This window comes from Salvelinus fontinalis, chromosome 1, assembly GCF_029448725.1.
Source record: "Salvelinus fontinalis isolate EN_2023a chromosome 1, ASM2944872v1, whole genome shotgun sequence".
Lineage (NCBI taxonomy): Eukaryota > Metazoa > Chordata > Actinopteri > Salmoniformes > Salmonidae > Salvelinus > Salvelinus fontinalis.
Window position 1 is genome coordinate 19,273,813 of NC_074665.1, and position 13,919 is coordinate 19,287,731.

Here is a 13,919-nt window from a genome sequence, read left to right on the forward strand (position 1 = left end):
TACCATAAGCAGCCTCCAATGTTGTATTAAAGAATTTGGCAGTACGTTCAACCAGCCTCACAACCGCAGACCACGTGATACCATGCCAGCCCAGGACCTCCACATCCGGCTTCCTCACCTGAGATATTGTCTGATACCTGCCACCCAGACAGCGGATGAAACTGTTGGTTTGCACAATTGAAGAATTTCTGCACAAACTATCAGAAACTCTCTCAGCTCATCTGCTTGCTCATCGTCCTCCCCAGGGTCTTGACCTGACTGCAGTTCGGCATCTTAACCGACCTCAGTGGGAAAATGCTCACGTTCAATGGCTACTGGCATGCTTTAGAAGTGTGCTCTTCACCGATGAATCCCGGTTTCAACTGTACCGGCAGATGGCAGACAGAGTGTATGGCGTCATGTGGGCGAGCGGTTTTCTGATGTCAATGTTGTGAACAGAGTGCCCCATGTTGGCAGTGTTTTTTAATTTTTAAAATGTATATAACCTTTATTTAAAATCTTTAATATTGTTGCATGTTGAGTTTATATTTTTGTTCAGTGTATATATATAGTGTATATACAGTACCAGTCTAAAGTTTGGACTCATCTACTCATTCCAGTATTTTTCTTTATTTTTACTATTTTCTACATTGTAGAATAATAGTGAAGACTGTCGTGGTAATTTCCTGTATTACTCAATGATGAGAGAGCCAACCACACACACAAGTCAGAGTTATATTATAAAGTACACCTTTAATAATATATATATGAGCTTCACCATTTTGACTCTCAGATCAATTCAGTGTCTATAAATGAATTATCTGAGAGTCCTTACAAAACAATTCTTAGTTTTATTTATAGCCAAGATACACCCCTCTCAACTTACAAAGAATCCTTTACCCGAAAGAGGAGTATCCCATAGCTAGACAGCATCAGCTATAAATCATTGTTCAGTTTGGTCTCCCAAGACAAGGTTTCAATCTCATGCTTGGTACTTCACTGTCTACCAAAACATTACCTCATCCAATGGCATATATCAATTGTCAATCCTAGATACTCCCAAACCTGGACAAACTCACTGAAGACAGTGAGCCTCTTAGGTCAAATACTAGATCAAGATAAGGGCAACCTCAGAGGGGACATACAATGGTTCCAGAAACAGCCATACTCTTTCCCCCAATGAGAAAAGTAGGGAGTGACTGGTGTACGGACATTGTATGAGATAACTAACTGGTTCCCCATTACTAACACCACCCCTTCACATGGTTTAGGAATAGTTACAGACACATTCCCATAAGAAAACAATGTTCCATTCTGTCCTCCTCCCCTTCTGATATTCTACATAGCACCACATGGTTTAACAGACACATTCACATATGAAGACAAGCCTGACCTCTCCCCTCTCTGGGCCCCAAGTGACTAAGCCCTAGCTCAGAAGGGGAAAATGCACTGCCAACCCTATAGTCCAAAGGGCACCATTCTAATGACAAGTATCTAACAAGCATATGATGAAAATAACATCTTATCTATCTATGTTACCTAGCTAAATCTGATTCAGCCACGACAAGACATCAAAACTATGAAATAACACATATGGAATCATGTAGTAACCAAAAAAGTGTTAAACAAATCAAGATATATTTTATATTTGAGATTCTTCAAAGTAGCCACCATTTGCCTTGATGACAGCTTTGCACACTCTTGGCATTCTCTCAACCAGCTTCATGAGGTAGTCACCTGGAATGCATTTCAATTAATAGGTGTGCCTTGTTAAAAGTTAATTTGTTGAATTTCTTTCCTTCTTAATGCATTTGAGCCAATCAGTTGTGTTGTGACAAGGTAGGGGTGATATACAGAAGATAGCCCTATTTGGTAAAAGACCAAGTCCATGTTATGGCAAGAACAGCTCAAATAAGCAAAGAGAAACAACAGTCCATCATTACTTTAAGACAGGAAGGTCAGTCAATACGGAACAGTTCAAGAACTTTGAAGGTTTCTTAAAGTGCAGTCGCAAAAAGCATCAAGCGCTATGATGAAACTGGCTCTAAAGAGGACCACCACATGAAAGGAAGACCCAGATATACCTCTGCTGCAGAGGATAATTTCGTTAGAGTTACCAGCCTCAGAAATTGCAGCCCAAATAAATGGAACAAGGAACATGAGCAATGGACATTAGACCGGTGGAAATCTGTCCTTTGGTTTAATGAGATTTTTGCTTCCAACCGCCATGTCTTTGTGAGACGCAGAGTAGGTGAACGGATGATCTCTGCATGTGGGGTTCCCACTGTGAAGCATGGATGAGGTGTGCTGGTGACACTGTCTGTGATTTATTTAGAATTCAAGGCACACTTAACCAGCATGGCTACCACAGCATTCTGCAGCGATGCGCCATCCCATCTGGTTTACGCTTAGTGAGACTATCATTTGTTTTTAAACAGGACAATGACCCAATACGCCTCCAGGCTGTGTAAAGGCTATTTGACCAAGACGAAGCATGATGGAGTGCTGCATCAGATGACCTGGCCTCCACAATCAGCCGACCTCAACCCAATTTTGGTTTGGGATGAGTTGGACCACAGAGTGAAGGAAAAGCAGCCAACAAGTGGTTAGCATATGTGGGAACTCCTTCAAGACTGTTGGAAAAGCATTCCAGGTGAAGCTGGTTGAGAGAATGCCAAGAGTGTGAAGCTGTCATCAAGGCAAAGGGTGGCTACTTTGAGGAATATAAAATATTTTTAGATTTGTTTAACACTTTGTTATTTAGTACATGATTCCCTATGTGCTATTTCATCGTTTTGATGTCTTCATTATTATTATACAATGTCGAAAATAGTAAAAATAAAGAAGAATCCTTGAATGAGTGGTTGTGTCAAAACTTTTGACTGGTACTCTATATATTATTATTTTTTATTTTTTATTATTATTCTTATCTCAGGTGAAAACCCATATAATTGGGAAGGATCATACAGTCAATGGTAAGGATACATGTAGTAATGTAGCAGGTGAGGAATACTACTGTAGTCCAGGCCTAACTCCAGCTAAAACAGCATATTGAAAAATGTGAATAGAGACTGGAATCTCAATTGGAAGGAAAAAAAGTAAAGTGATTAGTTATTTGATCTTGTTTTTCCATCAATAAAATGCAATCAATTGATAGTTAATTATTGCAAAACAAAATAATCTTATCCATTGCCATTTTCCAATAAAAAACATCTCAACTACAGATGAATGAGGGAAAATTATATTTGACTCCACTATTACAGAGAAGACATACCCTCTGTCAGCGGCAGAGGTCGCTGCGCGCTCTGTCTGTTAACACGTTTGGTCTCTGTGCCTTGACGCAAGTTGTTTTCTCTTTCTATTTTTTTTCGTTTGAGGATTTGGACTGCAAGCAAGGTGGACTTAGATTTATTTTGTCTTACGGTATCACGTTTTCAGTTTAGTTTAGCCTAGTAATGGTTTGGCAAGAACTTGTGCCGCACATAATAGACATTACGAAACAACCTCCATTTTGAAGTCCTAAAGAGTCGGTACAACGTGTAGGCTACTGTCAGAGTGCACTGTCCTCTACATGCGATTGTTCATGAACATATACGTGAAGGGCAACACTCAAATGCAAAGAATACGACTGCAATAACATACTTGTACATAAATTGATTGAGATGTGGTTTCACTGCATTTATTTGATTATGTTTAAAACGAAATGTTTCTTACTAGAACTCACCACGATATGGCTTCTTTGGCAGGCTCTGCTCCATTGGAACTAGAGCTCAGCCCTCTGGTCAAGCCAGAACAGTGTTACAAAGACAGTTTCCACTATCATCTACTTTGTGTTTCACCTTGATTATTTTTGATTTGTTTACATATAATAGTTATTTGTATTGCATTCATTATTTCAGATGTTCTACACAATACAACTCACCTGGGACCAATTGTTCTCATTGTGTCTAGATCTGTGGGACCCTAAATATGCTCCAGCCACTGAGGATTCTCTTCAGACCCAAGTGGATGGTCTCACGGTCCTCCGGCAGCTATGTGTCCAGGATGAGGTCAGTTCAGTTAAGTGTCAGATATACCCACCCATTTCATAAACATACTGCAAGTTAGATAACGGTTGAATGGGATTACATTCATGCTAAAGTTATGGCATGTCTGATTTAGGCACTTGAATAAGATAAAGGAGGAGGATGAGGCGTGTCGAGCAGCATTGCAGTCTGGGAATATTTTCCTCTATCACAAACTGGCTCCTCTACTGCGGAGGACTGACAGTGGAATATACCAGCTCCCAGCTCTCCAGACCAAAGGTATTGTATGGCCAGATGATTAGTGCCATTGAAGCTAGGATTGAGACTAACTGTATATAACAAGGACAGCCCCCTCTCACTTCAGAATCCCTACATTGAGAGTGACATTATTGTAATGACATAATAGAAATGGGCATTTCTTGACAGGAACAACTTTCAACAGAGATTTACCTGTATATACCAACACAAACATGTAGTATGCACGTCATGGAAATACATTTGTTCCTCTCAGATGTAGAAGAGATTCTGGAAAAGCTTGGAGAGGACAAGGAGATGGTGAAGGAATCCATTCTCATCAACTGCACTGAACAGAACGAAGCACAGTTCTCCTTCGATGTTGGTACGAGAACATCCAGACATGTAATACATTGCTTCATGGAACATACAGTTAGTTGGTACATCAAATTCCCATCTGGAATAATAATCCATCTCGTTCTCCACCTACAGTACATTGTCCTCTGTGTCTCTTGGGTCAGACGACAGGTTGACCGACTGTTTCTCTGTGCTGTAGGGGCGATAGAGCAGGCTGCTGTGGAGGAGCTGTGTAGAGGAACCTTCGTAGACCTGAGGAAAGCCTTCTTCCTACTGAGAGGGTCTGAGGCACCGCTTGTAGCCAGAGTGGGTATTGGAGTCAAGTCTCCAATCTAGTGTTGCACTGTGTTTTTCTAGTATTGTATTATACCGTGTGTCTCTCTGTGTTTGCTATAATAACTGGGTGTGTGTTTTGATCATCAGGGGCAGGCTCTCCTTCGCTGGCACCAGACCAATGGCTTCTGCAGCTCCACTGGGCAGCCTACCCAAAGGAACCAGTCTGGCAGTCAGCGTGTGTGTCACAGCAGTGGGATCACTTATTACCCTAAGGTAAGAAACGGGGCTTATCTAGCAAATATAAAAGGTCAATCAGCTATTTAACAGCTCTCATATCACATTGGATTTTCATCATGAAATAGAGTAGTTAGTACATTTCCCCAAGCTGAGTGAAAAGTAGTTCTGTTGTGTCTTGTTTTTCTACAGATGTCTCCGGTGGTGATCGTACTGTTGTCTGATGGGAAACGGTGTTTGCTTGGGAGGCAGTCCACCTTCCCACGGGGAATGTACAGTGCACTGGCAGGCTTTTGTGACATTGGTGAGTCTCATGCCACACATTTTAAACCAATGAGGCATGTGTATTGACTATTTATAACATGTCTATTACATAGGCTACATCCAGTCCTAATATGCTACCCAGGTGTAAACAGCCTGAGAGATGTAACTCACTTATTCATAACTGTACTTGTTAAGACTAATATATTACTGTCAGCATAAGCACTGGTATAGGTTCCTGAATGTGTCAACAGGTGAGACCATGGAGGAGGCACTCCGCAGGGAGATAGCTGAGGAGGTGGGGCTGGAGGTAGAGTCTATCCAGTACTCAGGCTCTCAGCACTGGCCCTTCCCACAGAGCTCCTTCATGGTGGCCTGTCACGCCACCGTCAACCCAGACAAGACACACGTCAGTCAATGGCTGCCTCACTATTCTAACTTTCTCTGTGTTCATACATTAATTTGGCTTGAGTGTGAGCAAGACATCTAGACGAAGTCTTATCCACAGGCCTGGACTAACCAAATCTGGGGCCTAGGTCCAAACATTATTTGGCCTATTTTTGGGTGGCAGAGAGAATATTTTGCAGTTCTAAAGCTAATTTCCTGCAATTCTACACATTTTACCATGGGCCAGAGATAAAGTGTTGCAGTTTTAAAGCAAATGTTCTGCAATTCTACACATTTTGTCATGGTTAATGCAGGGTTCATATGCTATTTCAGTTACTCAAACATAAAATCAGGTCGGTAATCCAACCCTGCTTATCCATGGTTGTACATTTAGTGTCCAAGAACTGCCAGATCACTACATTGTTTTGTTCAATTGTTTTTTAGGAGACTTTGAGATTATACTTGTAATAAAAAGAGCTATATAAAGAAAATAATATTTTTATGTTACATGTTCTCCATGTCCATACAGTGTATATTGAAATAAATAAAATATGTTGAAAACGGAATTAATTGTACGTTGCTGATCTAACTGCTTTGCCTAACAGGTCAGTGTGGATAAGGTGGAGTTAGAGGATGCACGGTGGTTCAGCCTAGAGGAAGTCCAAGAGGCGCTGACGATCAAGGCACCACCACGGAACAACAAAGGAGAGCCTACTGTGTTCTGGGTCCCACCAAGCTACGCCATAGCTAACCGGTTGATCCAGGAATGGGCCAATCAACAACACCTGAAATCATAGCAAGATGGGTGGACAACAGACAGCATCAAAGCTGCAAATACAACACACAGATGATTTTAGAAGACCAGGCAGGAACATTGTACTGTTAAGTGCTTGTTAACACACACAGACGGGAATGAAACATACAGTTCCAGAGCAGACATGGGAGGAACTGACAGGAAATGCATCTCACTTGAGAAAAAAAAGTGTTTGACGTGACATTGTGTTTCAATAGATACTGTAATACCATCAAAGGGCTTGGCTTATAGCTAACATTTTTTATTCTTATATATGCACAATATGTAAAGGACATTTTTGCATACATTTAATTGTGTGATCACTAGGCCTTTATGAAGTTTAAACTGATGATTTTGTTTAAATACTGTAACTACCTCCACAGTATTGCAATGATTCTCAAAATGATTTACAAAGTGAATGGTTGTAATAAGTGTATCAGTACTGTAATAATATCATACTTGGTGTATGTAGAGATAACTAAATGAATAAAACCATAAAGCCTAAACTGATGTTTTTTAAGCCTGATTGGTGTATGTACAGAAACTAACTGAATAAAACCATAAAGCCTAAACATACATATTTTAAGCCTGCTGTTGCCACCCAGAGACTATGAACGTTTTGGACGCTTTTATTTTTTGACTAGAAACCAAATACATTTAAGTGCAATGTGGAAAATAAAATAATCCTTAAGGGCTATACATAAAACCAATCGGCAACATTGCATCACAATGTCTTGATAATGTGTTGTTGCTACATAACCATGTAGGCCACTGGTTACAGAAGCTTGTATGATAAGACTTTCTGTTACCAAGTAAATCGGTTTTATTTTAAATCTTGAAAATATACATATGACTTCTTTCATAGTGACACCCCCCCCATATATATATATATATAGGCACATCCCCTGCCACTCAAACCATCAGACCATGTTTAGGTCCTAAGTGACTTATGAACAGAATATCATCTTTCACTATGACAGAGTGGTCTCAAGAACTGTCTTTGCGCAGGATCGACTTTTAATCATAACATTTAATGAAAACAGATGGCTGTTAGCAACAGCGCAGAGGTGAGTTAAAAAAAAAAGTCACTTCTTTCCCTTCCTTCCTGAGGAGGAGCTTGGTCTTTTCGTGCAGTACTTTGCCTCCAGGTTATCCATAAAATTGTTAAAGCCTGCCTCTTTTGACTTCTGATTTTTCTGAAATAAAAGGAGGGGGATAAGAGATACATAACCCATGGCAGCTTCGAAAAAAGATCAGTAATGGTTTTACAGTTACGTTGTACCACGTTGGTCAACTAACTGTCTCACCTTGATCATGGCCACCAGGCTGTCCTCGCTGTTCAGACCCATCTCTTTCTGCATCTCCTCTGCCTCTTTACGCTCTTTATCGGCCTGGAAACACAATGACACAAACATTGACAGCTGCAATGGTGACCATACTGATGTTCACCTGTATCTGCTAGCTATGTCTCTGTGATAAGAGCATGAGATAAAAACAAACTCAAAATGCACTGAGGGATATATATATAGAGTGGTGGATTAGTTCACACACCTTGCGTTTGCGGCTGCTTTTCTTCTTAGCACTCTCGTTGGTGAAAGCCTTGTGAGCCAGCAGCACCTTGGAGTCGATGGCGCACTGGAGGACGGCTCTGATCCGTGGCTCGTCCGCCTGGGTGGCACACAGCACGTTCTCCATGATCATGTCCATGTCGCCCTTGTGCTCCTCATAGACCCGCATCAGATCATGCTTTTCTTCCTCAGAGTCCTTGTAGGACTTCTCAAAGTTCAGGATATCTTGAAGTGTGATCTGCAAAGAGAATGCACAGTCTTGACATAACTGATCATGTCCAGGCCTGGGACTTTCTGAATGTACAGTGTTAATTCATTGTAGCTGAGATTTTAATTTAAGGCTGCAGAATGTGAAAACTGTGCAAGGCGGATGTGAAGACTTTCACTAGGCACTGAATGTATCCATTTGTAACTTGCACTGGGGGGAAAAAATGCTTAACTTGAAGTCCTACCTTAGGAAACATTGTTCTCCAATATTCTTCCCAGTTACGATCTTGGTCAAGTGAGTCGGACTCCTCGTCTACTATGCCCTGCTCGTCGTAAATGGCCCTTTGGTCTTTGTCACTCAAGACTGCATACACCTTCCCTAGAGTCTAGTAACACATCAAGATACCAAACAGGACAGAAACTGATCATCGGACACCTGCTCCTCCCGATATATCAACCAAGGTTTTAAAGGTAAACAAACATTCACATATCATTTTTGGAATGTAAGTGTTGTCTTGCCTACCTGGAACTTGGCAGTGGCTTGCTCGTCACCTGGTGATCTGTCAGGGTGGACTTGTAGTGAGACTTTATAATAACCCCGTCGAACCTCTGCCTCCGATGCATCATTTGTGACACCGATTACATCATAAAGGTTTGACGTCTTGAACAGCTCCTCACACTGATCCAGTAAACCCATGTCTGCTTCCCCTAGCAACTAGAACAAATTTAAAAAAATGCAACATAAAATGTAAACAATGTGTGTGGAATTAACTGGCAGTGATATAGCTAATGTAACTAGCCAACTAACGTTACGCTATCCCCCTTAACGTTACTCTTTCTGGCTCTCTTTCTGCAGACAGTAGCGTCTATCTCCAATTCACTTCCCCAAAACAATAACCAAACGCACAAAGTTGGAGCTACAGCCACACAAAATCGACAATAACATGACTGTCAATTTCAATAATTTAGCTTGCCGCTCAACGTTAACTAGTTAGCTAGATTGCGCTACTTAGCGAGCAGCTGATGCTAGCAGCTGATGCTAGCTAGCTAACGTAAATATCTCACTGACACTGGAACTGGCCTCTACCTACAGAAATTGTGGAACTAGCTATTCCGACTAGACATACCAACAAAAATAAGAATGTCTCCCAACTCACGCGTCCTTTGACTAAAGTGAATGACAGGTTGTGATTGTGTCCGTGTCTTTTGGATAGCTAGCTAGGTACCTTTCTAGCTCCCAATTGTCAACAAGCAAGCACCTCTCTACAAAATTTGGCGCGGTATTTGCGTCATCGTGTAATTCATATGAGCGCCCCACAGGTTTTCGAAACAGCCTCTTCAAAGATTCTCAATGCCCTTGATTACCAGATGCCCAATGTTTAAATGGCAAAGTAAATAAACGTATGGGGTTTCCTGGAATGTCAAGTATTAAATAAAATAAAAATCACATTACAGTGTGTTTGTATAAGGTAATGTACAACTTGGTAGCTTTCAAAATATAGTAGCTGTCTCTTTAATAAACTCAACTCACTTTTAAACCGGAACTAGAAGTTTGGAGTTCACAAAATACTTCCGTGTGAGCACATTCACAAAAAAAAGTCTCTGTACTCCTAATTAATCAAGTGTATTGATGTACTAGCTTCACCTGTATGTGGTATTATCTTAATATTTCATAAATGCTAATCTGAAAGAGTGGTCAATTAGCTAAGGTCGTGATAAACACCAACAAACAGAATGTCAAATTTCATCGCGTTGCAGACCCAGTTGGCCTCTGTCATGGAGACCCTTGTTCACGCGGCGGTGGCCGAACTGGGTAAACTTGTAGAGGACAGTTCTGTTTTCGTGTTCAGCCTGGAACTGACCCAGGGGCATAGCGAGGGTGAAGAATTATCGGCAAAACTGCAGACGGAGAGTCAGAATAAGATGGTAAGTCACCATGAGAGAGAGGAAAGGCCTAGCAGCTGGCTATGATACTGAAGCAAGCTAGTTAGCTTTTCCCTTAACACATATCAGTTGTCCAATAGGACATCATGTTTATTAACAGTTACAGGTGGCAGATACCATGGAAAGTGGCATGCATGAACACAATAGCCACCCTCAATCTATTCATGGTATGTTTTGAAATAATACATTGCTTATCGCTTTCATTTACAGACAGACTTTGCCACAATCATGGAGGTACTGGGTAATGAGGCATTGGGTAAAATAATGAAAATTGTGGATGATACAAAGTTTTTGATGGACTTTGAATCCAAGTCCTTCAAAGGCCATAGAGGGAAAAAAGCCAAACCACAAGCGAGCATCTTGAATATTCTGTCAGTTGGAGGAATGGGTAAGTAACAGATGTTTTTATTTCTTTATCTGTTGCACTACAAGAATAACTACAAAGTACTAGCTTCACCTGAAGAAGAATTACCTATTTATGCCTCACTTCTCTTTCATTGGTGCAGCGGAGGAACATTCTTATGGCGGAAGTGGTAAAACTGTGGAGCAAACTGTTTCAATGGAGGTAAGTTTTTTGCAGATTACTTCAAGAGTCATGGAATTGTTATCAAATTGTATTTATCACATACGCTGAAATACAACAGGTGTAGGCCTTACAGTGAAATGCTTACTTTCAAGCCCTTAACCAACAATGCAGTTTGAAGAAAAATACCCCGCAAAAATAATTTAAAAAAAGTTACAAATAATTAAAGAGCAGCAGTAAAATAACAATAGCGAGGCTATATACAGGGGATACCGGTACAGAGTCAATGCGTGGGGGTACCGGTTAGTTGAGGTAATTGGTTAAGAGCCCATGAAACGGCAGCCATCCCCTCTGGTGCCATTATCACAATGTAATCGTTTCTGCAAACACTTTGGCTGCTTTCAATAGGCAAACCGTTAAATGTTTCTAGTCTGTGTTCATTCTGTGCCATTTCTATAATATGATCCAATTATGCTCCTAATTTTCACACCTATTCAATCTGTTTGTGCTGGTAGTCTGCAGATGTGGAGGAAGTGGACACACCAGAATCTCCCCTTGTCTTGGCTGTTTCTGTCAAAGACGAGCATGGGCAAATAGACCTGGGGGCCATTGCAGAGAGTAAGCATAAAGCAAGTACTTGTGTCTTGACAGTACATAAGATCAGCCCATATCATAGTATTAACTGACACCTGAGATTATATTTTTTCATGGCTGTTTTGTTCACGGACATGTTTTATGCATGTCTTACAGGAGCTGCCGATGATGCTTTTGCAGGAAACTCTTCTTCAGAGCACCAGTATGGTATGATTAGCGATGACCCCCTGGTGAACCCCTCAAACATCCTATTGGAGACGTTGTTTGCCCAAAAGAAGCTCTTCATTTGCACCGAGTGTGGAAAAAGTTTCTCCACGCAGAGTAACCTCAAATCCCACCAGCGACTTCACACTGGCGAGAAACCATTTGTGTGCATGTTCTGCAACAAAGCCTTTGCCCACAAACAGAGTTGTAATGATCACATCCGCACCCATACTGGTGAGAAGCCCTTCATATGTGGCGTGTGTGGGAAATGCTTCGGCAAGCAGGCGCACCTCAAGACCCATTCGATAATCCACACTGGCGAAAAGCCTTACAGCTGCACTGTGTGTGGCAAGAGCTTCAACCTGGCTCAAAATCTGTCAAGACACCAGCAAATTCACACGGGAGAGAAAATCTTCACCTGTTTACTGTGCGGGAAAGGTTTCACACGCGCTGTAACACTGAAGACCCATCAACTCATCCACACTGGACAAAAGCCCTTCAAGTGTATTCAGTGTGAGAAGAGTTTCCGTCACGCTGTCAATCTGAAGAACCACCAGCGGATTCATACAGGCGTCAGGCCATTTAGCTGTGACTTGTGTGGCAAGACATTCCGTCAATCAGTGAATCTTAAGATACACAAGCGCATCCACACTGGAGAGAGGCCATATATCTGCACAGAATGTGGCAAGACCTTCAGTCAGCAGAGTAGTCTCATGTCTCACGGACGCACCCACTCTAACGAGAGACCTTTCCAGTGTAGCTTCTGCGAGAAAAGATTCAACAACGCCAACAGTCTGAAGTTGCACCAGAGAATCCATACAGGAGAGAAGCCGTACAGCTGTGAAATCTGTGGGAAGACCTTCAGTCAGGGCAGTCATCTCCGAACACACAAGAGGCATGTCCACGCAGGAGGGAAACAGTACATCTGTGATAAATGTGGGAAGAGGTATTCAGACAAGCGGAATCTTAAGATGCACAAATGTGTTTATGCCTCAACCTAACATAGTGAAGGGCAAACGGTTTCAATCTTTGAGAGGCTTTTGTTGTCGTTTGCATTGCTGTTAAAGAGAGCCTTGAAGCCTGGCACGTTAATCGCTAGAGGAACCCACTTCAACTTGATTTTAACCTGAGCAAAAATGTTTTTTTTTTTTATTATGAAATAGGATTTTCTGTCAGGAGCTAGGTGTTTTTGTTCCCATTTAAGCAATTATGAAAAGTAAACTAGTGAAACGCAGAAACCAAATATGCCTATGTTAAATAATGTAATGTTAGTGTATACTGTATATAATCATGCAACTTTTATAAGATAGGTTATTTAGCTTATATAAGCATATAGCTAACATTTTACAGCCAGCGATGTATTGATATTATTTGGAAAAAGCCTGTAAAACTGAATCTGGAGTTTGGGCTATGAAAAAGCTGTAGGTTATGTATTATTTACATTTACATTTTACATTTTAAGAACTGCTTGGCTGACTAGCCTGTACTTCCACAACATCAGTCAGATTTAATTTGTTTACCACATGTACTTGTTTCTTAAAGACCCAGTGCAGGCAAAATAAAATTTTCCTGTGTTTATATCATATTGTACAATAGCTGATGAAAAAAAAATCTGTGTTATTTCCTGATAGTTGCTGGTTGAAAATACAATCTACACATGAACATCTAATCAGCAATTTTGCATGGGCGAGAGTTTCGTGCTTTCCATGAAGACATCAACATGAGGTAAATTGGTTAATAGACCAATAACAAAGCATTCCAAACCTCTCTGCCAATAACAGCTAGTTTTCAGTTTTCCCCTCACTCAGACAACTCTTAGAATTTTTTTTTTTTTTCTAAAAACAATTTGTCAATTTGACTGAAAATCTATTATATTAAGGTACTTAATTGTTGCCCAGAAATTATTTGATATTGATGTAAAAAAAAGTCTGCATTGTGCCTTTAAGGTTTGTTTTCGACAGACTATCTTATAGCCTTTGTTATTTTCTATACTTTATGATGTAAATGAGACAAATCAACACATGGTTGTATGTAGTGGGAGGGAACAAATTGGTTAAAAAATATCACCTTAAATTATAGTAATGTATTCAATAAAGACATGCAATGCTGCAATGTTTGGAATTTCACCTGTGTGAACTGTGCTTCAGTTATGGATTCACATTCAAATGGAAACCATACTATTGTGTTATTGCTGTCCAAATCACAGCTAATGGCATTTGATGAATGAATGGTAAACTCAGTTGAAAAGTTGACATTTGCAGTTGCAGAACTTTTTGAGGCTCATTTTGGTGATTAAAATGGATTTTGGTTGGTTTTCATAGTTTCTTTTTCCC

General features: G+C 40.7%; 3 protein-coding genes across 8 annotated transcripts; 2 read left to right on the top strand and 1 right to left on the bottom strand.

The window, feature by feature from the left end:
- Positions 1-3,281: 3,281 nt before the first annotated feature.
- nudt13 (nudix (nucleoside diphosphate linked moiety X)-type motif 13) lies at positions 3,282-7,056 on the top strand. Of its 4 annotated transcripts, none has more exons than XM_055896869.1 (9): positions 3,282-3,375; positions 3,931-4,028; positions 4,141-4,283; positions 4,516-4,623; positions 4,795-4,901; positions 5,019-5,144; positions 5,298-5,409; positions 5,621-5,775; positions 6,359-7,056. In XM_055896869.1, exons 2-9 carry the CDS (start codon positions 3,949-3,951, stop codon positions 6,548-6,550), a joined length of 1,023 nt encoding a protein of 340 aa, XP_055752844.1. In that variant the 5' UTR covers positions 3,282-3,375; positions 3,931-3,948; the 3' UTR covers positions 6,551-7,056. The 4 variants fall into 4 exon arrangements, with proteins under 4 accessions (XP_055752844.1, XP_055752930.1, XP_055753012.1 ...); XM_055896955.1 differs by having other exon boundaries at positions 3,283-3,518; XM_055897037.1 differs by having other exon boundaries at positions 3,283-4,028; positions 5,621-5,676.
- A 103-nt stretch (positions 7,057-7,159) lies between these two features.
- On the bottom strand, positions 7,160-9,751 carry dnajc9 (DnaJ (Hsp40) homolog, subfamily C, member 9). Of its 3 annotated transcripts, none has more exons than XM_055897334.1 (6): positions 9,548-9,751; positions 8,845-9,036; positions 8,567-8,707; positions 8,098-8,352; positions 7,854-7,937; positions 7,160-7,742 (listed from the first exon to the last, which is right to left on the bottom strand). In XM_055897334.1, the coding sequence occupies exons 2-6, from the start codon at positions 9,016-9,018 to the stop codon at positions 7,632-7,634; spliced, it is 765 nt and encodes a 254-aa protein (XP_055753309.1). In that variant the 5' UTR covers positions 9,019-9,036; positions 9,548-9,751; the 3' UTR covers positions 7,160-7,631. The 3 variants fall into 3 exon arrangements, with proteins under 3 accessions (XP_055753309.1, XP_055753227.1, XP_055753142.1); XM_055897252.1 differs by having other exon boundaries at positions 9,449-9,751; XM_055897167.1 differs by having other exon boundaries at positions 9,479-9,750.
- Positions 9,752-9,871: 120 nt separating this feature from the next.
- LOC129832618 (zinc finger protein 501-like) lies at positions 9,872-13,902 on the top strand. The gene is made up of 5 exons (XM_055896715.1): positions 9,872-10,247; positions 10,476-10,653; positions 10,772-10,830; positions 11,304-11,406; positions 11,539-13,902. Exons 1-5 carry the CDS (start codon positions 10,056-10,058, stop codon positions 12,585-12,587), a joined length of 1,581 nt encoding a protein of 526 aa, XP_055752690.1. The 5' UTR covers positions 9,872-10,055; the 3' UTR covers positions 12,588-13,902.
- Positions 13,903-13,919: the final 17 nt, after the last annotated feature.

What these genes read in the sequence shown, in the direction of transcription:
- nudt13 (XM_055896869.1), top strand. Translation starts at nt 3,949, where the DNA reads ATGCTCCAGCCACTGAGGATTCTCTTCAGACCCAAGTGGATGGTCTCA. An exon ending in GGCAGGCTTTTGTGACATTG is followed by an intron (nt 5,410 to 5,620) that starts GTGAGTCTCATG and finishes ATGTGTCAACAG; the next exon opens with GTGAGACCATGGAGGAGGCA. An exon ending in TCAACCCAGACAAGACACAC is followed by an intron (nt 5,776 to 6,358) that starts GTCAGTCAATGG and finishes TTTGCCTAACAG; the next exon opens with GTCAGTGTGGATAAGGTGGA.
- dnajc9 (XM_055897334.1), bottom strand. Translation starts at nt 9,018, where the DNA reads ATGGGTTTACTGGATCAGTGTGAGGAGCTGTTCAAGACGTCAAACCTT. An exon ending in GGAGAACAATGTTTCCTAAG is followed by an intron (nt 8,353 to 8,566) that starts GTAGGACTTCAA and finishes TTCTCTTTGCAG; the next exon opens with ATCACACTTCAAGATATCCT. An exon ending in AAAGCAGCCGCAAACGCAAG is followed by an intron (nt 7,938 to 8,097) that starts GTGTGTGAACTA and finishes TTGTGTTTCCAG; the next exon opens with GCCGATAAAGAGCGTAAAGA.
- LOC129832618 (XM_055896715.1), top strand. Translation starts at nt 10,056, where the DNA reads ATGTCAAATTTCATCGCGTTGCAGACCCAGTTGGCCTCTGTCATGGAG. An exon ending in CGGAGAGTCAGAATAAGATG is followed by an intron (nt 10,248 to 10,475) that starts GTAAGTCACCAT and finishes TTTCATTTACAG; the next exon opens with ACAGACTTTGCCACAATCAT. An exon ending in AGCAAACTGTTTCAATGGAG is followed by an intron (nt 10,831 to 11,303) that starts GTAAGTTTTTTG and finishes TTGTGCTGGTAG; the next exon opens with TCTGCAGATGTGGAGGAAGT.